The sequence below is a fragment of the Apteryx mantelli genome, chromosome 17, assembly GCF_036417845.1.
Source record: "Apteryx mantelli isolate bAptMan1 chromosome 17, bAptMan1.hap1, whole genome shotgun sequence".
In the NCBI taxonomy this organism is placed as follows: Eukaryota; Metazoa; Chordata; class Aves; order Apterygiformes; family Apterygidae; genus Apteryx; species Apteryx mantelli.
In genome coordinates this window covers 19,852,366-19,875,662 of record NC_089994.1, presented here as the reverse complement: position 1 = coordinate 19,875,662, position 23,297 = coordinate 19,852,366, and the positions used below count along the sequence as shown (strand labels likewise).

Below are 23,297 nucleotides of genomic sequence, written 5' to 3'. Positions count from 1 at the left end.
CTGCGAGGCAGATGCCCCCCCATTGCTGTGAAGACAGTGCAGTTCTTGAGAAGGGAGTAACGGCGAGCCAAACAGGCACGCTGCTTCTCTGTGCTCTGAAAGTGCTCTGAAACCCTGCGGCCAGGCTGGTTTTTCTTTTGTGATATTGCACCTATTTTTATTTTTTTTTTCTCCCCCCGCTGCTGAGAAAGCTGCTCATTTGGATTTCTGTACGACAGCTGGCAGCAGGAGAGGGGCTCCACATGTGCCTCATTTAGCTTGCTTTTTCTCCATTTTCCTCACAGGAGTCATTTTTCTTCATGGGACATATGAAAGTTAGTTGTTGCCGTACCTGTAGTTGAATAGTATGTTATTTCTTCTTCTACAGCCTTTGTGTATAGGATGGGAGGTTAGACAGAATTGCACTAAATGATCCTTTCTCAACCTTGGAAACACCAACTATATTAATCCCTGTTTTCTGTGGACTGTGGGAAGTTTGTCTGCATTGCCTGTAGCATCCATCTCCCTTCTGTCTTTTCATTAAAACCCTGTATACACCTGGATTTTAGGTTTCTGGGCTGAGCTGACTTTCTGCAATGGTCAGGAAGCAAAATGTTCCCTAATGCACAGTCTGTCCTGGTAGTATGCGTTTTGAGAGAAGAGATGACAGGCAGAACCTGTCCTATAAAGGAAACCGTCCTATAAAGCATGGGGTGTTAGCTATGGCTACACGCAATATAAAGTTCCCTTGCTGGCTGCTGCGTGTTTGTGCCTTCATCCTTGATAATCGAATCAGGCAGGCGTGTTTGTCCTGGGTTTGTGAAACAGCCTTGTTGGCCTGAAAGGTCCCCATCAGAGACATGGCTTTCAAGCGCAACATCATCTTGACTGCTGTGTCAGACTGCCTCTGTCATCAAGCGGTAGAGGAGGCAATTAAATGAGAATTCTGGAAAAAAATAACTTAAAAATGGGCACCATGATTTAGGTGACAACACGGTCACTGCTTGGAGAACACATGCTGGTGGCCACTGCACGTTGCTAGTTCTTTGTATTTTCTTTGATTTAAAGCATCATGCTAGTAATCTAATTAACATTGAGCTGAGTTTCCAGTACAGTACCTTGTTTGGTTCAATAAGAACACATTTAAGCTAAAGGTTAATGAAAAGAATTTTCTTTCCATTGAATTCATTAAAAATTGTTCTACAATCAACGCTTGCTAATAGAAAAGAGATTAAATATTCATGTCTATAAATTTCTCATGTCATTTCTGATTTTCCTTAATCTCTGCCTCTCTGGGTTGGATTTTGAAAATGTCTGAAAGCTCTAGTGAAAAACTATTTTGGATATTAACTGCAGATTTATCCTCTTTAAGGAAGAAAGACTTCCGCACTTTGTGTACTTAATGTATTTGAACACAGGTTTAATTTTTTAGTACAGATGGAGAGAAACAATGATGAGGTCTTATCCATGAATGCAATACTAGGGACAGATCTAAAGGAGCAGTATTATGTTCCTGAAGCACTTTTAGAGAATTACAAAGAAAGCTTTTTCTTTTGTTGTGGCAGCTTTATTTGCATTATTGAAATAGCTTTGAGTGAACCAAAGTGCAGCAAAGTTTGCATCAGAAGAGTATTAGCTGGACATGAAGATAAAACATGAATAATGAATATCAAAGATGCTTCTCAAGGATTTGAGTGCTTTTTATAACAGAGTCAGTGTCTAGACACAATTTCTACAAATGGATGGTAGTTTCTGTGGTCTATTACCCAGTAGCTCTCCAGCGAGTTTTAGATATCCTTTGGGTGAGAGGCTTTGCCATTGCTTCACCTATGAGCAGAAAATGTTTCTGCACTTCTTGCTTTGTGTAGGGTCTTGGTATCCCAGCTTAGGGAAATGCAGATGCTCTTTGGGAACTCTTTGCTTCTGCATGTTGATGTCATTGCTGATGTAGGAATGGAAATACATGGTGACAAGAGATAAGAGTTATTTTGAGGATATTACATACTCCCATGGATGGTTCCCTTGGAAAGGAAGAAGTAAGGAAAAACACTGTTTTAAACATGTTCAAAATTATGAGTGTCTAGGCTCAGTCTAAGCAAGTGCATATATATACACTGGTGCTTCCAGTGTGGTTGGATTGGCTTTTTCATTAGTAGTTCTTAGTCTGGCTCACACCTTTGATCACATTTCAGTTCTTCTGCCTGGCTGCTGTAACTGCCGTTGCTCATTGTACTTTCCAGCCCATCGTATTTAGCATGTCTAGACCTATGCCCGTCTGTGTCATTCCTTTTGCTGGTTTCCAGCTTCTTCTCCTTGTTCTTCTTTCTGCAGTCTCATTTTCTCCCTAGTCTCTGTTCTGACTTGCTGCGTTCTCCACGCTGTTCCCTGCACGTCTAGCTCTTGCTCCCTGTTACATGCCCTTTAGCTCACCCTGATGCTCTTCCTGTTTTTCTCCAGTTCCATCAAAACATTCCTCCGAGAACTTTTCCTGCCTCGCTTCACACGCTCCCTGGCTTGGATTACTGGATTGCCTAGTCCCTGGTCACTGACTGAGTTCTTAGATAATGATTTCAGTACAATATTGCAGCTTTACAGTACTGCAAATCTGTTTGCTTGGCTCTCTGGCTGATATATTATCTGTTTCTTTAATTCTCAGTTCATTCATAAAAAAACCAATAAGAAGTGCCATCTTAAACACGTAATAAGAAATACCATCTCTTGATGGCTCTGCCTTGCTTTGTGTACACAGGACACTCTCTTTTCTCTAGCAAAGCAACTTTCAGCATTCTGAATCGGGCATCCTGGTTCAGGAATGATTCTGTAACTGAAACAGAACGAGTTCGCGTGTTACTGTTAGTGCGAGTCCTGACTTGCTGGGGCAATACAGGTGCAAGATGGGTTATGGACAAACAGAGGATGTTTGCCCACGCAGCAAGTGGGACAGCGCTGGGCAGTGTCTGACTGAGGGGGGCGTGTGGAGGAGGAGGAATCAGCTCCTGTCTGGAACTTTGCAGTGTTTCATTGCAACTTGAGCCTTCGATATATTTTGGTCTCTACTAGTACAACGTTTTTATTGGGCTCGTTGGCAAGAACTGAGGAGAAAGGAAGCACGTTCCTTGTACGCTGTGTGAACCAAGAGAGTAGAAACGGAGCCCTCAGTAGAATAAGTATTTGGTTATAAGTAGATAAGAACAAGTAATTTGCCGAGTCCAAGGGAAAAGCTTTATCTAAGTGTCTATTATCATCTTTGGTCTCCAGCACAGTTTAAAGGCATTGCCAGGGTTGAGAAAGCTATCACATCATGGGGAGAAGTGACTGGGTGGGCAGTCACAAACCAAACTGCAATGCTGGATTTTTCTGACTGTGGCCAGAGTAACCAAAGAAACCAGAATGTGCTTCTGTAGCCTGGTGTCCACCAGCATGAGGTCACTGCTCAGGCAGATTTGATATTTGTGACTTGTATCAATTCAGTAATTGACGCTTCTTCCTTTTGGTTTTTCAGGCATACTTCCGACAGGGTGTGGCCCTTCAGTATCTTGGACGTCATGCAGATGCACTGGCAGCGTTTGCCTCAGGGCTGGCTCAAGATCCCAAGAGTCTTCAGCTTCTGGTTGGCATGGTCGAGGCCGCCATGAAATCTCCCATGAGAGGTAAGCACCAGGAGATTTTCTGAAGGATAGTGGTCTGCAGCTGAGGCACTCAAAGAGGAAGTAGTTTCAGTCCATGTGCGACTCTGAGCCAGCATCTGAGGGGGAGAGGATCTGGAAGCATGCAAGGAAAGATTTCAGGATTTGACTTTTCTGCGGAGTTGGCAGGTGCTAAGAAAAGACCTCAAAGTGGTAGGAGGAAGAGGATAATATTCCTCTGATGCAGTGGGACAGTGAGATGGTAATACCCAACTCCAGAGACACTGGAGCTGAATCCAGCTGATGCTGTGTAGCAATTCCTATGAAATCCTTGCTCTTTTGTCTAATATCATGCGGATGAAGAGAGGTGTACTGCAGTGGCCCTGGCTTTATTATTACTTTGAACGTTTTCCCCTAACGCTCTGGTGCTTGGGTATTGGCAAAAGGGAGTCTTAAATGCTCAGTACCAATGTTTGCCCAACAGAACTCTTCAGCAATTTTTCCGTGGTGTTCATGTCTTTCAAAACACAACATTCCAGAAAAGGCAGAAGGCTGTTCTGCTATTTCACTTTTATTCAGGAACAGTATTAAAATCATGTGGAGCTTGAGGTAGTATTAGCTGTACCACATTTTGCCTTTCTTTTGTAATGTCCCATTTCCAGGGGCAGGGATGTTTTCCCTAGAGGAATGAGGTAGTCTCTTTGCATGTTTCTAATGCGTTTTTTCTGCAAGCTCTTTGTTGCAGTTCCCTAATGGTATTTCCCAGGAGGAGCACGGCAGTTCTCATCCTCTGCAGGTACTGCTGGGGACTGCAGGGCTCAGTGACCAAGCAGCGCTGAAATGAAAAAATATCCCCATCAGTGTTTCTCTCTTTACAGTGTTTTTTTTTCACCCTTTAAAATGAATTTGTCTGGAGGTTTCTTTCCTGTATAGCAGTTGCCTTGTGAAGATAATTTCATTTTGTACCTAGAGGCACTGTGGCTGCTGCTTAGAATGCAGGTTTAGATGCGATACCAGGCTCACTGTTTGCTGTCTTTCAGTAATTTGTTTTTATAAGTGAGACTAGATCTGCTGAATGCATTTGGTACAAGCTGCTAGCTTCTCTCATAGGATAGCTCTTGCTGTACACTGGCAAGGTTTTAGTTGCTTCTGAATTTGGAAAACGTGCTGCCATTTCTCATCTGGGGCCAGTTCTTTTGGTGATGTGGCACTTCTGTGTAAGCATCCCAAAATCAGACTGGATGACCTCATTGCCCTGTCATATTGCAGCTGTATAGCTATACTGTTGCTCCTTGCTGTGCTTCTCAGTTTAGCTGCTTTCCTGTTGTTATCCTCCCACTGATAGATTTGATAGATTTTAGATTAGCTTTGCTTATGAAGCATTAGTTATTATGCTGAGTGGATGTATATACTGTACTACTGTGCTGTACTAGTGTAATGATACCCTGTTCAAGGCTCTTGGTTCCACCAGGCACGCTATAAGCTCTTAAATAGCTACCACCTGTCGTTCTGGTCCCCTTTCCTTGGGTTTGCTGTCTAGGAGAGGCATAAAAGATCTGTCCAAATAGTATCTGTGGTGTAAGACCAGCCCCCTGTAATTTGATCGAACCAAGAGGCATTGATTATATAGTGTGCAGTGTGTCTCAGAGGTGCAGGGTGCTGGCTGAGTTGAGGGCAGCCATCAGGGGTTTAAAATTGGGGTAAGCTGTAGACAGACTCATGTGAGTGGTGGTGTCCGAGATGCTTGCCTTCAGAGAAGGAAGAACAGCTGGAAAGGCAAAAGGGTTGTAAGTGTTAGTGGTGTGCTAAAGATTGTTCGATGCAGACACTGAGGGATTCAGGGAGCACAGATCTGCTTTATGTATAGATGAAGCCGAAAACCTGTTCCACAGTAACTGAATCACTGTTGCTGTCTCTTTGCCTGATTGTGGCTATGTCTCTTCCCTTACCATCGTATGAGAGCAGTAACGAGCTCCATGGCTTCCACTGCCTTGCTGGTTCTCCCTTTCCTACTGGGATGTAGGGCTACCAGGAGCTCCTTGTTTGTGTTTTCCTTTTTCATCCTTTCTCCTCCTCTGTATCCCTCTCTCCCCATTTTTGCCTGCATTACCTAATTAGGATTGTAAACTCCTAAGACAGGGACTGAATTTGTACCTGTTCTTGCAGTGTCGTGCCTGTTAAGTTGTGCTCTATCGGCAATAATCAGGTTTGTGTCCTGGTGGCACGTTAAAGCAACAGTTTCTGTCTTACGTCTCTCTTTAATCCCAGTATCTAACCGGTTGTCACTAACTGACGTCACATACACCGTTTGCTTCTTCAGGGAAGCATTAAAATCCTCTTTTGTCATTGTTTGTACGCGTAGTGGTTGTAGAGAGGCAAAAATGATGAAAATGGAGAGCAAATGGCTGTCTGAGGTTGCTGTGGTAATGTTGATTCGGGCGAGAGCAATCTAATCAAGAAATGTGACTCAGTAAATTTTGAAAATTACATTTTAACCCAGCATGGTAGGATGAAGTGTAGCAAATTTTGGAGTCCTGTTATATTGTTGTCCTTACTGAAACATGCAGCCAAGCGTTAATATGAATGATAAAATAATTAGACCAATTCTAACTAGTCCAGCAGGTTCAGTTTCACTGCTTTGCAGGAGCTTCTGCAGCTCCACCCTGTTTATGAGAGCAGAGAAGACTGTGGTTTGAAGAGGTTCTTTCCTGTAGTTTTTGTCTTCTCTCTTGGCGCACATTGTGTACTGCGATACCTGAACAAGTACAGGTGTTTCAAAGACATTCAGCCAAAAGCTTGTGCTGAAGGAGCAGAGAATGCAGTGCTCTCATACACCGGTGATGGCACATGCTCAATTTCCTGCAAAACCCTACAGGTGTTTTCTGTATTCCTTCTGTCATTAGGCCACTCTTCAGAGCTCAGTAGAGGACTGCTCTGTATTTTTGTGTTGTCTTCCTGAAGTCCTTGCTACAAGCAAAACGTCAGCTTGCTTGTTATCTGTCCTGTCCTGATGTGCTTGTGCTGGGTATTAGAGGATGTGTTTGAGTCCTGAGTTACCATAGTAAACCTTGGTTTGACTTAGGCTGTCTGACTCTTAACTCACACGTGTCATTTCATTACCAAAAATGAAAGTGAGGTGTTAAGCTGTTTTCTAGATGTAAATAATATAGTTTATTGAGTAATTATGCCTTCCTTTTTGTATTTTAGAGTCCCTGGAGCCAACCTATCAACAATTGCAGAAGATGAAGCTGGACAAGAGCCCCTTTGTTGTGGTGTCTGTGATAGGCCAGGAACTTCTGACTGCAGGTCATCACGGTGCCTCTGTGGTTGTGCTAGAAGCTGCCCTGAAGATCGGCACTTGCAGCCTGAAGCTGAGGGGATCGGTGTTCTCTGCACTGAGCAGTGCTTACTGGTCCCTGGGGAATACGGAGAAAAGTACCGGATACATGCAGCAGGACTTGGACGTAGCCAAGACTTTAGGTAGAGTTCTCATTTCACTCACTTAAGTGCTGGATTGGTATAGATGGAACACATTAATAGTTGTGTCAGTAGCATAAATGAAGGGCAGCATCTTTCTGTAATACTCAGGTTTCTGTGGCATTTCACAAGCTGCTAAAGCAAATCTAGAATTTCTGAAATGCACAAACTACAGGCTTGTGCAGCGTTGTTTACCTGTTGTATGAGAGGGCAGATGATCAACAGATGAACTAACCTTTAAGAGGGTCCTCTAATTCTCTGGTGTCATGTATATGGGAACTAGTCTTATCCCCTGTGGATATTTGGGCTCAAAACCTTAAATGAAGTCATCTGCTTTCTCAAGAATTAGATGGAAAGGGGGACTCTACCTGAGCTACTCGAGCAGTTGCCAGGGAAGGAACAAATCAGGAGCAAGACAATGGCTCACCAAGAGAAATTGGTAAATCCCTCTGATACGTACAGTATATCCTGCACTGCTCTGGGAGCTTTCATGATGCTGTAGGAGAAGAGCGTGTGTGAGCCAGAAAGGCATAAGCTTGCAGAGGTGGAGAAGATAGTGACTGAGGACTATAGCTAGGAGAGTTGGCTGAAAGTATAGGGACTACTGTCTTGAAAACAGTAGTGGATATACTTTGTCTGAGCTGAGTTGTGCTGCAGACCTGCTTTCTGGAAAAATCTAGCATGCTCTCTGTGCTATTCTAAGCTTGGACCATCCATTTATTCTCGCAAACAAATTGCTAATGTCAGACAAAGAATAAACATGGAAGAATGGGAGCCTGCCAGGTGTTAGGCCAAAGAAGAAATTAATACAATTCTAAAAATAAGGTTGAGGGTTATTTTAGAAGATCTTGAAGGCCAGGGAAGAGAAGGAAAGTTCTGGCTGTGTATTAAATATGAGGCTGAGTGTTTGTCTTGATCCTGGTCCTCACTCTGGAGCATCGCTTCTACAACATGTTCCAGTTTTTCTGCTGGACACTTCCAGTGATCCCTTTGTTAGCTAATCTTTGTTTTGTTTGTATGTGACTCAGGTGACCAGACGGGAGAATGCCGAGCTCATGGAAATCTGGGCTCCGCATTCTTCTCCAAAGGAAATTACCGGGAGGCCCTTACTAACCACAGACATCAGCTGGTGCTCGCCATGAAACTCAAGGACAGAGAGGTAGGAATCTTATTAAATAGACTGGATTGGGAGTCAGCGCCATGTGGTTTTCTAGAGAGACGGGAACATGTCAAGAAGCCTTGTCTGTCTGCCCTGTTGTTATTCTGAGTATTTGGAAGCTATATGATTTGTCTTCCCAACCTTCCAGTTGCATTTTGTTACGGAACTTGTATGCATCAGTAGATACAGTATTTTTGCACAAGTGACAGGATACTTGGTTGTGTTCTGGCCTCCACCTGCCTCTGATCTACTTTGAGCAAGTCATTCTACCTCTTCATGCCTCTGCTTCCCTTCCTGTCCATTTTGCCTACTTCACATAGACTCTAGGATCTCAGGGTAGAAGCTGTTGCTGAGCAGGTGTAGATACAACAACTTATGCAGTTGATCCATGACTGTCATCAGCTCCAGTTTTTCCTGTGATGTAGATGTTGCTAATTGGAGCTGTATTAGGGCATATCATATATTGTGCCTTTTCCAGGCAAGTAATGAGCCAAGTCCCTGCCCCAGACATTCACAGTCTCCATAAAATAAGCTGTGTTTAAAAGGTAGTGAAAAGAAGAAGAATCCATGCGAACCTAAAAGTACACTGTTGTGTAAAGTGTAGAGGTTGTTTGGTCTGAATCTGCTTTGCCTTGACTATTTACTGGTCAGCTTTTGAAGTGTTATGCCGGGCTCTCTGCCAATCCAGAGAAGCATGCTGTGTGGACTGAAGAGCATGACCCAAGAGATTCCCACTGAAAGTTCACTCTAAGGACAGGATCGTAATTTTAGTGCAAGTTACTCTCCAGTGGGTTCCCCTGTAATCTGAATGGGAAAGTGGAGGGCTGGTGGGTTGCATGACAGATGAGTGAGTGGCTGGGGGGGAGCAGGGCAGGTTTGAATTCATGTAAATGCAAATGAAGTTTTTGTGAGATCCCAAAACTGGGGGAATGAGTTTCTCACCAATGACTGCTTGAAAGATCCGTTTAAAATATTAAGTGCTTTACTAAAGTGTTGTTTTATGATTTAAATATCAAGTAAGCCTTTGAGAAATATATCTTTCAGTAGGCTGTAGAGGGACTGTGATTGGGGAAGGGATCTGCTACACAATTTCATGATTATTTGACCATCTGGAAAACCTCCTGAATCACTCCTGATTTCCCTGTTTCCATTCAGGTTAAGCAGAGAAGCTGTTACCCATCATTTTTTATAGCCTTGTTGATTAGGGGTCCCTGTTCTTGTTAAGAATCTTAATCTACGTAACTGCTCCTCCTCCCTGGGATTTCTCCAAGCAGCAGATTTTCTCCTCCACGATTAGGTAGGGGTTGAAGGAGGGAATGGCGGGAGCTCGCTGTTCCAGCATTTGGAGAGACTGCCCCAGCCTGTGCAGAGCGCCTGAACTGATGAGGGCAGCAAGTCTTGGTGTGCCCGCTGACTGCAGGGCTTTGATCTAAACACATCCCAACAGTTAATCTGGGAGGAATCCAGAAAATAAAGTCTAATTGTGATAGTTCTCAGGTTATGACACATCTGGGTACATAATTAGCAGTTATTGACAACAAATGACTACTCGGGTTAGCAAGAAAGCTGAGCTACTTGGATTTCCTATAGGATGTAACCACAGGAAATTAATTTGGCGCTTTCTGATGACATCATCTTGACCACAGAGCTTCCTCTGAACAAAAAGCTGTTTTTCTTGGCCTCCTTTGCAGACATTTTTATAATGCAGATATTATAAAGTTGCAGTAGTGCTGATGTGAATTCCACCAGAAGGGAATTTGGTGTGTGACTGTAATGAGGTAATTGTTTTACCTCCAACTGTACAGAGAATTGGCTTAGAAGGTAAAAATGCTCCTCTGTATGAGTGCCTGCTGTCCTTGCGGGGAGCTCTGGGCTCTGAGGCTGCTGTAGCACGTGTTTGTGCCACAGGCTTCTGCTGGGTTGAGATTATGTTTGGATTGCAGTTAAAGAGAAAATGCAGCACAGCTTGGTTGTCAGTCATTTCTCTGCGAAGATGAAGCAGAGCAGATTTCAGTGTGGGCTGTGTTGGCCTGCTGCAGACCTTGGGTATGTCCTCAAGTTGAGGATCCCTGGTGCAGCCTGTGCTGCTTGTCTCACGTCTCCTGCACACACTAAGATAAAGCTAATGTAGATGCACCTCTCTATGCTCCTGCTGTGCCGCTGGTGGCAGCATGGATTTCACTGACAGGTCCTTTATGGTCTCCAGGTAAATGGCATAAGGCTTGACCATATGCTCACAAGTGCAGCTCATTTGAACACCTCGCATCCACGGGGACACAAAAATGGCTAGCTGGGCTGTAGCCGTGCACGTGTGCGTGCGTGGTGGTGGTGGTGGGGGGTAGCATCTTTGGACAGAACCATTAGCACTCTGTCAAACTAAGACCTATTTCATTTGTGTGCAGAGAAGGAAATACAGCACTGTTTGGCTATGGCCTTGATAGAGGAACCATATGGGTAAGTGGTGTAGCCCGAGTTAGCTGGAAGCTGCATTGATGCCACCTCTGCCCTATAGATGCCAAATCAAAAATCACTCAAGGTTGAATATACAGGACAGGACTCACCTGTGACAACACAGCTAAGTACTGTTAACTAAAGTTCTCTCTGCTCGAAGAGGGAATAAATCAAACTTATTTTAAGGGGAGAGATGGGGCAGAATACCAGCTGCAATAATTATTAAAAGTCCAGAGAGAAGATAAAATGTAATGAATTCCTGATTCTTCTTATAAAAGACTTTGTACATGTGAGTAGGCTGGAGCAGGGTTGCAAGGCAAGGTTTCACTTAAAGGATTTAGTTAATCTTTAATATAATTCACTGAGTTGAACTTGACACCAAACTTAAAATCTATTTCCTATGATCACCTCTCAGGAAAAATAGGTAGTAAATTTAACTCTAGACAGTCTGTTACCAGATCAATGCAAGACCTTATTACATCTCAGGAGTAGCACCACAAGGTCATTCTTCTTTTAAGAACCTAAAGATGCCAGAGAAGCTGTCCCCTTCAAACTATAAATTGCAGAACTACAAGTTTCTTTTCAAATTCATTGGCCTACTTTCTTAATGCTAGACTTCAAAGTGTCTTGGCTAAATATGCAATCTGACTGTGTCTTTGCTGCAGAAAACCTGCCAGGTTGTAGCAAGGACAGCGGCATGTGTTGGCTCTCATGTAAAAATATTGGCTTGTGGATGTTTCTGCCTCACTGCAGAGGCAGAAGGAAGGCTGAGATTTCCCTCAACTGCCTTCTGATAAAAGCTGATTGTGTCTTGGCTGTGTGTGGGTTTGCAAGATAGCTAATGCATGTTTGCTATTTTGCAGTGGAAATTACCTATTTTTAATAATGGAGATGCAGACTGTTAATGTCTGTATTATATTTTTGAAGTAAATACTCTGTCTTTAATACTGGGTAACCTGATCTTGTGAAAGCTGTCAGTCAATCTGTGTAATGCCTGTTGATGCCACATCATGAGCTCTGATTTAGACAAGGATAATGCGGCTGATGGGCTATACCGGGGTCAGAGGGAAGATTAGAGTCAAAAAGTACCTGCAGAAGCTTTTGATGACCATAATGGCTACTGCTCCCATGCCCCTGTTCCTCTTGTCTCTGCCCTCTCCGTAGGTATGCAGAGTTGTCTCATATTACGAAGTTCTATATGTGCTGTTACTTGCCTTTGCACGGCCGAGCTCCACGTTTGAGCTAACTGGAAATCTCTGCCCAGCGGGGCTGGAACGGCCCTTTCTGATGACCGTTTGTCACTTGTGTTCCTTTCAAATCATTCAGTTTGAAAGAGTACTACTTGAGAGAGGGCTTTGAAGCCGTGAGGACTGATAAGCAGAGATTAAAAGGGAAAGGAAGGCCACGGAGTAATGTGTTTCTTATTGCACAGTGTAGCCCCTCCTGCGGGATGCAGCGTTTGAACCGCGCGTGCGCTGCACTTGAATTCTTGTCTTGAGGCGGCCGCTGATACCGCAGAGACTCCGCAGCGTAATAGCTCCCTCTCGCTTGGGCCGTCAGACGCCTTCTATTACAGCCCTGCATTTAAAAATAGCAGGGCAATGAGGCAAAATCATAAACCAGCTATAACAAAATTAGTGCTTGTGTGGAAGTGTATTGCCAGCGCTGAGCTCTTAGGAAGTCGGGTGTTGCCAGAAAGCCACCGGGTGCTGGCAGCGCGTGCGTGTTCGCTGGCCAGCGCGCTCAGCACTGAACTGGCCCTGGTGTTAAAGACGCAGCATCCCTCTTCGCTGGGCATGGAGAAACAAAAGGAGCCTGGTTAGGAAGAAGGGATTGTCTCCTACCCTGGGGCTGGGGAGGAGACATAGTTGTGCTACTCACGGTCCGTTTCCTACTGCCCCTTTTCCCAGGGAGTGTGACCGCGAGCAGGGAGGGGAGCCGGGAGGACGGGACGGATGGACTGTAGGTGCCAGACCTGTTCTGTGCAGGAAGGTGTATTGTCCCCATGTTGACTCAGGATGCCCAGCAACTTGCATATAATCACTCTCAGTCAGGTTTTGAAGGATTCTGCCCACCTCCCCTCTAGAAGCAACTGGTTTTGGAAGGAAAAGTTACAGAACTGGCTGAGGTTCAATGTCCTCTTGTTTCTGTGTTACCATGGCCAGTGGCAGCTGCGCTCAGGTATCTTCATCAATGTATGTGATCTCAGTCATCCGCAGCACGTGGGTGCGTTTGGTGACCAGACTGATGATGCAGTGTCTCATGTCGTGAGATGGTTTCTTGGATCCGTTGCTGTGCCAAGGAAAACATGAACTGACATTGAGCCGTAGCTGGCCTTGCTCACTCTAAGCCTGCTGAATACCAAATGCTCATGTTAGCCGTTTCCCTAATTAAATGATTATTCTGTGTTGCTTTCATCTGAAATAAAGCCCATTGAGAACAAAAGGAGCATCTAACATCATGCTCCATCTTTCTTTTGAGCATGGCTTATGTATGCAGTAGATGTCTACATTTTAAGCTGAGAGGATTTGTCAGGTTTGGATACAGGACTTTGTGCTACATGCAGAATGAAATACAGGCTCTCAAATTTAGAAGTAGCATTTTGCCAAGGTTTTGTTGCAGCTAAGCAAACTGTGATAACCATTTCCTCCAGGAGGCTTGCTCTCTCCTTTGCGTTGTTATGTGATCATGTTGGGCATAATTCATTTCAGAAGGATGGCAAGTGCAACGAATGACACAAAAAACAGATACACGGACGCTTGGCAGCCCTCGAATTTTACTGAGTTATGAAGTTCTGGGGAATAGAGACTCCTTTCTGACCATAGCCTCCAGTTATGCAGTTCATACATATTACTGCAGAAAATCTTGACCAATCTAATATTGTCACCATAGTTTCTGTGCAATGCACCAAAAGTCCCAAATAAGTGGGGAAGAACTGTGAGGCACTCTAAGGATTTGCTCATTTGGGAGTACTTGGGCCTTTGTACAACCATTCTACAGTTTGTCCTTTTTGCAATGATTTGGCCTCTGTTCCTTCTACAATGCTTCTACAATATTGTTTGCCCTGAAAACTTTGTTGATTACAAACAGAGGAAAATTTTTTATTTTATTCTTTTAGCTTTTTTTCCCCTAATGTGAAGTTTACCTAGTTTTTATTTTCAAATTATCCAGAGTTGAATTCTGGATGGTAGAAGAGGTTTTTCCAGGAAAATTCAACTGGTGCGGAAATTCAGCTGCTTTTTAAGACACAGAGATTCTATTTGTTACCACAAGACAAGTTTAAAATAATCGTTTTTAACAGTAAAGTTAAGCAGAAGGGTGTTCTGGGGGCCTGTAGTCTACTAGAGAGGAACAACTTGAGTGTAGTGGAGGCTGATATAACTTTTAAGAACTCCAGTAGTTATCTCTGAAGAGAGGATTTGTATTGCATGTAAAACTGACAGTGAGCTGTTTGCGTTGTAGTGGGCCCCAAAACAGCATAAAACAGTGAGTTGTTGCCTGCAAAACTTTGGGTCCCTTCTCTAATACGAAGGTGTGTTAACCCACAAAGCTACGGTTGTACAGGCAGAGTCCAGCAGGCATTCGTTGCCCTGAAGGGTTTTACTTGCACATAATCCTTTCTGTTCATCTTTTTCTGTCGGAGCCTTTCAGATTAAATATTTGCAGTCAGTGAGAGGAGTTTATAGAATATTCCTACAGTTAATGTCAGAAAGAATATCTGAAGAACTTGAGTAATTTGGTTGGATACCCAGGTTTACTTTTAACTAACACGTTGTTTGAGAAAGTGTACTGTTCTCAAATAGACTGAAAAATTAAAGCAAGAAGCTGCCTTTTTCATTTTCTATAAATGCGTTTAATTTAAGAATGCTACAGGAATACGGAAATGCTGCAGAAATACAGAAGAGAGATGCTCTCAGAGCTCCTTGGCTGCTGTACAAGTACCAACTCGTAGTCTGGGAGATAATTTCTTGCAGGGGTCCACTAATACAGCAGCCTAAAATCGCATGTGGCCCTGGTTCCACACTGCGCTCCCTAGTGCATAGGAAAAATGAGGACTTGTTAAGATTTATTACTTTTTCTGACCATGCAGCTCGCTTGCTTGTTCGCGACTCCCAAAGTAGGACTGAAACTACTGATAAAGCAGAGTTTGTTTCTGGCCGTTATTGTTATTATTTAGTCGGTTCCAAGGTTTTAGTGTAGCTAGGACTTCCATAAGTCTGTGTTAGAGGCTGGTTGTGCTTGTGAATTTTATTTTTTGTTTAATTCTCTTGGGGTGCAGAATGCATATTACAGGGCATTAAATGTGTATCTGAACATTTTATCCTGAAACTGCATGATTGTTGCTTCTAGAAAGCCCGAGATGTGCTGAAATGCAGGATATAGCTTGCTGCTGCCTCCCTGCTTATAACCAAAGAGAATGCCTTTTTGCGTGTAGGGTTCATGTGTATCTTGTGCAAATGGTCATTATACTCAAGAGTCTAAATTGTGATTGTTTAGAGCCTATTTTTCTTGCTTGCTTTATTGCTATTCACTAGGAATAATTTGTAACATAACCTGCAGGGAGGGAGTGGTTATTATGCACAGGTAGCAACCATGCTATTTTTCTCATTCTTGGTGGAAAGCATGTTAACAGCAGATTACGTGTTTGAAGATTGCTTGCCAGCACTTGCCAGAGAGACATCCAAACTGAGGAGAAAGCCTACCTCCAGTGCAGCTGGACCTGTTCTGCAGATGAAGAACGGGTCTGCTGCTGGCAGTTGGGTGCCATGCGAATGGCTTTATGTAGTCAGGACAATCCAAAAAGCAGAGTTTTCCACCCTTTCTGTGAAACAAATATTTTGTGCAGAAGTTCTCCAAGAGATTGACCAAAGCGGAGCTTTGGAGAAACCTGTGGCTTCCTCAGGGCTGTTTCTTTACATTCGTTTGAGTGACTGGGACTTTGTGCATGGGAGGCTGATTAAAAAAACACTTTTGAGGTGAATGGGAAAAGAGCTAAAAAGCAAATTGGATCAGGATCATAGTATTTCAAATGATCCATAAATATAGCCCTGATGCAGCATGTAAAATCCTCTTTTTCTTGTTTAGTGGCTCACAACTATTGTTTGCATAAAAATCCCTAATTTACAAAGTCAGTAGCTGGGATAAATGAGTGGTATGAGTGACTGCAGGGGAGTGTTTGCTATTTGTGAGAGTAAAGGCTGCACAACTTCCATTTGTGTAACACACAGCAGTTCTGAAGGCTTTTCTTCTTGAATCAGTGACCTCTGTTTTGGCTTTGTCAGGTGTTGTAATGCTTAGCAGGGAATTTTAACCTTACCGTTCTTCCCTGCTGCTCTCCCTCCATACTCCTCTGGAGGTTCATCTCTTCCATGGGACTACAGTAAAAAAGTGGCAAGGGCTGTTAAAGTCCAAGAGTGCTTCATCCTGCGTCACTGTCTTCTCCGCACGCAGCGCATGGACGAAACGTGTCACTCTTGGCTGCTGGGAGCTGACCGGCTGCTGTTCAGCTGTGATGTAAAATAGCATATTATTGCCTTGCCTCATGCTTCAGTCCAGGATGCTCCAGCTTTGCCTGCAGGGGATGAATGGACCTGCTCCGTTCTCTCATAAATGCCTGGTCCCTTTTAATGAAGCTTAAAGGGAACTTTTTAGCGTTACCTTAAATGAGTCAAGTCACATATTTTACAGTAAAAATTTAGCAGACTTAGTAAAAGGAGGGGAAGGGAGAGTGAGATCAGACTGGATGATAAAAGTAGGGTGAGATGTGCCAGACCAGATGCTGAGAACAATCTAAAGAAAAGAGCTTTCCACCCCTTCTGTGGAGCATTATTGACAGTCTTGGAGCTCTGTACAGTATGCAGCACAAAGCACTTATGGCAGATTTCATTTATGAAATAGCAGAACTATTAGCTAGGTTATATACTTACCACTTACCGTGTTTGGTGCAACAGAATGGAAGATAGAACTAGGAAGCCTGCTTTTATGAAAGAGACTGAAAGACTAGTATGCCTATTGCTGCACCTAACACACTGCAGTTTGTTATTAGAGAGAAATTTTGCCTCACAAATGCATTTGAATTCTTTGAAGGAGTCAGCAAGCATGTGGACAGTTGTGATACTCTTGGTACCATATTTCCAAAAAGAAGAGGACATGATTCTTAGCCAAACTAATCCTTGTGAGGGGAGAGAAAGTCTCCTGTCATGAATTAATATTGGTTTAAAAAGAGCACTAAGCCTTCATTTTGCAGTGAGGGAGTTTTCCAAGTCAGGCCTCTCTGAGATCTGTGCTGTTTAATATATTGATACATGATCTAGAAAACGGGACAAAGAGTGAAGTGACAACATTGGTGATGATAATAAAGTATCAGGGTAGTAAAATGAAAGCTGACAATTAAAAAGTTGCAGAACAATTTCAGAATACTGAGTGACTGGGAAATAAGATAGCAAATAACATTTGCATCAGTAAATGCAAATGGGTTGAGAAAGCTCCTAAAATACATTCTCTCTGTATGTACGTATATAGGTATGTATGTCCAGTGATGAACTCTGAACTACCTTTTACTATTCAGGAAGAAAAATCTTAAGAGTTATAAAAGATCTTTGAAAACAAGGCTTCAGTGCTCAGTAGCACTTGTTAAGAATGTTAGCATTAACTAGGTAAGTAAGAGAGAACAAAATGGAAAGTTGTGTTGCTATATTTACTGCTGTATTTAGGTCTGCTGCTCCATCCTGAAAAGAATTTTGTAGATCTGGGAGACAGAGAGAGAGGGCTGTCAAGGATGGTCATAGATATTGGATGGCTTCTGTATGAGGACAGATAAAAGAAGATAGGACCTTTTGTCTTGAAAAAAGAGATAATTGAGTGTGGCAGAAGTCTATAGAGTTAAGAGAGACAAAAAGAAAGTGAGTAGGAACAAGTGTTCACTGTTTCTCATAATGCAAAGCTAGGAAGGAATCAAACGAAATTATCAAATGGCAGTTCAGAGGAAACAGGAGCAAGTACTTTTTCACTGTATTGCTCCAGGATACTGTAAACACTGAAGTTTGCATGTGTTCAAAAAGGGATTGGACAAATTTATGGAGGAAGAACTGACGGCCATTAAATTAAAATACAGCTTTGGCTTTGGATGTCCCTAATTGTCAAATATTCTAGGAGAAGTAGCTCTATGAGCCTTCCCTGTTGTTATACCCTTCTTTAGGCCTCAGCTCTTGGTTTCGGTTGATGCTGGTTTCCACAGGATTAAAACCCATCCTAAAAATACTGAGAACACTCCTTAAAAGATGGGGATGGATGCATAGAAACTTAGGTGCTATACTTTTTGCTGCAGAGAATATTGCCATGGAGCTGACTCACATGAGTGGCCTTTGCTGGTGTCAGAGGATTGACGTGGTGGAAGGGTGTCGGGCACAGCAGGCTGTTGTATGCGACAAGGATCGTGTTAAGCATCTCTGAAGGAGCAGCGTTAGTGAAATACGGTTGCTGTGGCAGACACAGTCTATGTCTGGATTCAGTTGGGAATTTGCAAATTCTGCAACTGTCTGAACATTCTTTGTGTGCAGTTCAGCCCACTGATGGTTATTTAGGTTTGCAGTTCTGGTAGGTTTCCCCAGTCCCCTTTAAAGCAATGTCCCAGCCAGCAATGAAGCTCAGCATAAAGCTTCCTACATTTTCTAAACTACAGCTACTTATTGTCAGGCTGTGCAAGTCAAAGATCAAATTTCACTTTCTTATTTCCAGTAGGAGATGCAGAAAGAAAGATAGATCATTCCCTTCTACTGGAATTTGTAAATTCTGTAAAGCCAAAGTTTTCTGCCCCTTCCTGAAGGGAAGGGAAATGCTTTCCAGGTGTCCTTCCTGCTGTGCTTTGTCTGCACAGGCAACATCTTTAACAAATAGCAAAGCTCTAGGTATTTGGCCTTTCATCTGAACACCTTGTGTGTATTATGGTACAGAGCATGAGAATATTTTATTCATGTTTCTTGCCAGTCATGTAGAAATAGGTATTCTGCTGAGTTAGCTAAGGAGAAAAAACTGGAACATAGTCAGAGTTAGAAGTGGCACAGCTCTCTCTTAGGAGAGACTGTCTTCACTCTCTGTAAAACCTGGCCTGTGGGACCCTTCCATGTGCTTTGAACCTTGCCTGCCGTGGTCTCAGCTGCTCTAGGTTAGGATGCTCATGCAAATGCTGGGATGCTGTCTGCGCCTTAGACCAGCCACCTGCAGCATGCCGCGCTAAACTGGAGGCAAACGTGTCAGGCTGGCATCACTTCTGTCTTGTGCACAGGCAAGGTCTGTTTGCCCCGGCCGAACTTCCTTCTGAATGAATGGCATGAATGTTTGCCCAAAACATGGAATATGTCCATAGCTGCCTGACTGCACCCCTTCCTGGCCAAGGGTGCTTTTCATGCTTGGACTGTGCTGGTTGCTGCAGGGCTCCTGCAGAGGTGAAATTATGATGGTCTGCGCTTCCATTGCAGAGGTCCCCGTGCTTGCCGTTGTGCTGCAGGTTTGGCTGAAAGCGCGAATCTGCACAACCTTGCCTCTCTGGAGCAACCATCATCAGACATGTCAGTGTGGAGTGAGCTTATCAGAACATGTGTGGCTGATTACTTGGGGGGCCAGACTGTCCTCTTGGTGATGCTGGCAGGAGTCCAGAGTCTTTCTGCAGCTGTGTAGGCACCCCCCACGTTTACACTACTCCAGCCTGGCACAGAGAAGAAGCGGGAGCAGAGCTCGGGCTCAGTAGCAAGAACTGCTTTTCCTCACTGCAGCTTCACTGCCTTACCTGTGCAGCAGTGTCATGAGCAGTCTGCACCCTCCAGCACGACTGTGCTGTGCTCTGTCCTTGCAGAGTCAGTGGGAGCCTTTTCCTGCTGCTATGCTGTTTCTCCAGTCTGGCATTGCAGTTCTCCCTGTAGGCGAGTTTGTGTAGGCATAACCTGCCTCCATTAGTAATTATTCAGGCCTGAACTAGAGTCCTGTAGCCCATCTTTCTGGCATAGCTTGTAGAATGGGCTGGTCTGTTTTCACCCCAGTCCACTTCCCAGTCACAGCCCATAGTTAGTGTGAATGAAACATTGCTAGTCTGCGTGATTTTTCTTTTTCTTTTTTTAATACACTTTCTGATAGTTTTTAAGGGAATGTGAGAAATGTGTGCAGTGAGGTAAAGACTCTTTTGGTTAGCTAACATCTGCTTGCAAAATCTCACTTGTACCGGGTTCCGATTTCTGTAGCACGTTTGAAAACACAGAAGGCACACCCAGGAATTCTCTGTGGTGTCTTTGCAGAATTTTTATACTGCATATGCAAACAGACTCTGTGTGTCTGTCTGTTTTTTCTGAGCACTATCTTAAGCACTGCCAAGAAAACCCTTCTGTTTATCCTTTTGTTCATACATCATTAGTCATTTGGGTGCACAGCAGTAGGCTGGGTGCTGCTTCTGTTTTATGCAGAATTTAGCTTTGGGTGGATTCCGTATCATTTATTGGCAGGGTTTTGGATTGCCAGTCATGTGCAGGTGAATGGTGGGGCCCTGGGATACTGCCATACAGGCAGTTCTTGACTTTGGAAATTCTTCTCCTCTAGCTGCTAGATTCACCCATTGCTTTTTCCAGACTCATCACATGCACTCTGAATTGTGCTGTGTTCTGGTCTCTGTCTCAAGCCTCTGCCTGGGAATTTGGAAGACCAGTAGTAAAGCAGCGTCTAGAAGCCAGTTGTTAAAAATTTGCAGACTCTTTAAAAAAACACCAACAAAAAAGTGGCCCTCTTACACTGCATTCACGTGGCTTTGATCTGGAGGAGAGAGAGAGAAATGTTCCAAAATCATATGTTCTAATCAGCTCAGATACCTTGAGCCTTTCCACTTCCAAGTATCTAGAGTTGAATCTGTCTCAAGTCCATCTGATCAAAGAGAGTTTGACTCTTTTAGCCTCCTCCAAGTTAGAAGCGGTGATGGGTCTCTTCTCAGTGTTGCAAGGAGGCAGAAGATGGCAGATATTTGAAGCAGGGACAGTGTGAGGTTTGCAGAGCTGTGTGACACTCAAAGCTGGGCCAGGAGATCAGAGGAACGGAGGAGATGTGAACCACAATGTATTCTTGGCTTGTACCTTTGCATTCAAGAAAGGTTCATATCTTTGCATTCTTGGTAAGCCTCACAGATGTCTTGCACCATAACAGGAGAGTTGTGCCAAAGTGCAGCCAGGTGGACAGTGACCTTTAGCTTTCAGCAGATAAAGGCAGTGCTTTTATCTAGGATCTCCTGCCTGCATTGGTCCATCTACAGTGGAGAACAGGGCCTCAACGTAATCCAAATGCTGATTAGAGGGAGCAGGGCTAGGTATTCAAGTTGGCTGTCTAGCATTAATCTAGATTTCTCACAGTTCCTGGGCTACCAATACTAATAGAAAGAAATGTGATCCTGCATCTTTTTACAATACTTAAAATTGAGAAATGCTATCATCAGCTGTATACTGTCAAGATAAGAGCTGTAATGTTGCTGAAAGGAAATCAGATGAACCAATTAGAATCAGTAATGCATTGAAAGTTAATCCTGAAATTGGTTATATCATCAAAGTGCTACTAAAAATAATCCTTATGCACTCTAAAACAGGTTCCATGAAGAAGATGCTTTCTATTTTGTTAAAAAGCTAATCTGAGTATTATTTTTACCATAGTTAACTAAAGAGCTGGGTAAAAATCTTCAGTGGTAAAATCAAACTGGTTTGTAATGTCAGAATAACCCCCTTACTATTCTAGTTTTCTGTGGCCGTCAAACCTCGCTCTGCATTTCTAACAGCAATTACTGTAAAATACAATGTTCTTGATAAGTAGCAATCTGACAGAGAAGACAGATTCAGTCTCTTGGAACTTTTAAACATTAAGTGCAGAACACACTGATTCTGTGAGATAATGTTTAGGGATGCCTAAATTCACAGGACTTTCCTCTGACTCTTTTCTTATGTAGGTGTTGAGTGTCCATGTATGCATGTGGTATACTGCCACATTCTCAGACCTAAAAGTTAAATGAAAGGCTGGATGTCCCCCAGTTAATAAGAAAGTCAAGGGACAGAAAGCAGTAGAAAGGAAAACAATATACTCTGTACAATGTGCACGATGGCATAGTGTTACAAACTCATTGGCAACCCTACTATGCTGAACTTTTGCAGACTAAAACTAGAGCAGAGAGGGATTAATCCAAAGCTTGTATTCTCTTTGTTGTCTCATTTCTCAGTGATGTTCAGGTCCTGAAGTTGTGAAACACTGGTTTGTCACCCCAGGAACTTGTAGGCTCTATCTGGTACCACCTGCCTGTAGCATCCTGGAGGACTCTGGTTTGAAGCCCGCCACTGGGCTCTGTGCATTGGTTCACTCATGCTCAGATTTGGTTACCCCAGTTTATGTCTCCTCTAGGAGGTTGTCCCACTTAAACCAGCAGATCAAAAATGGTAAGTCTTCCATCCAGTATGGTGATTATTAGCATGCCATTCCCTACAAGCAGAAAAAAAACCAGAAATCTCTTTTGGAGACCTTAGTAAGGTTTATGCATGAATGTTGGGCTCATGCTAAGTTTGACATAGGCATCCTTTAAAAATTGTTCATCTCTAGGTTTAGGGTTTTTTTAGCAGGCAATTATTCCATTTTCACTGTAGAAAAATTACAGACAAGTTGAACAAGTTGCTCTCCTTGCTATCAAGATGCTTCATGACATATTTTTCCATTGTGGAATTTCTTTGTTAGTTCTTCCAAAATTTATATGCATAGGGAAAGTTTCTTGAAAACCCACCAAGATGAACCTCCCCTTACAACCTAACGTTCTTGTGATAGATGTGCCTTCAGCTGTCTCTCCCCATAAGCATGATACGCACTTGCCTCACGGGCACCAGGTTATGCCTCTTTCTGCTCTGTTATGCCCTTTCAGGTGTTTTAAAGTACAGTCTCTTACAAGACAAACTTTGTCTCCCTGTTTCTGCTGGACCTGCAGTGATCATCACCTGGTCACTTATGTCCTCATTGGCCTTAGCTTTGATCGCAGGTGGAGTTCTAAAGAGCAGATCCAGTCATTAACTGCAGTTTGAGGGAGCCCACAGCAGTTTCTCTACCCATGGCATTGGTGTGGGACTCAGCCATACGAAGAGGTGGTCTTTCCTTGGGGCTGCCACGTTTTCAGGGGAAGGAAAAATCTAGAAATCTTATGACTGCAGTTATCTTGTTGTGTTTGCAAACTGTCTGGAAAATGAGGGCAGGATATAAATACCTCACAAATGAGAACTGGAAAGAGTCTTCAGGCTAAAGCAATTAGTCGTGCATGAAAACCTTGACTAAGATGTCATAAGCAGGCTGTAGAGGCAAAAGTAGGGAGATCTTTAGTAAGTGACAGAGCTCTGCAGAAAACAAGCAGAGATGGTACTTCTGTGTTCCTCTGCTTTCCTATCTTCTGTCACCTTTCCCCTTCCATAGTGAAGCCACTGCTTCAAAATAATTTATTATAGTTGGCTGCCGGAGTAGAGTAGATTATCTACTGCCTGTAGCAATGTGAAATGAGAAATACGAGGGTATACCTTGTTCCTTATAGCTTTATCACATCTGACTTAAGTTCCAGAAGA

General features: G+C 43.3%; 1 protein-coding gene across 1 annotated transcript in view; it reads left to right on the top strand.

Annotated features, from left to right (window-relative positions):
• Positions 1-23,297, top strand: part of TTC28 (tetratricopeptide repeat domain 28) — a 238,031-nt gene that overhangs the window by 146,274 nt on the left and 68,460 nt on the right. The window contains exons 3-5 of the mRNA XM_067306781.1: positions 3,482-3,629; positions 6,813-7,085; positions 8,111-8,241. Of these exons, the coding sequence (XP_067162882.1) occupies positions 3,482-3,629; positions 6,813-7,085; positions 8,111-8,241 (552 nt within the window). The remainder of the gene's footprint in view (positions 1-3,481; positions 3,630-6,812; positions 7,086-8,110; positions 8,242-23,297) is intronic.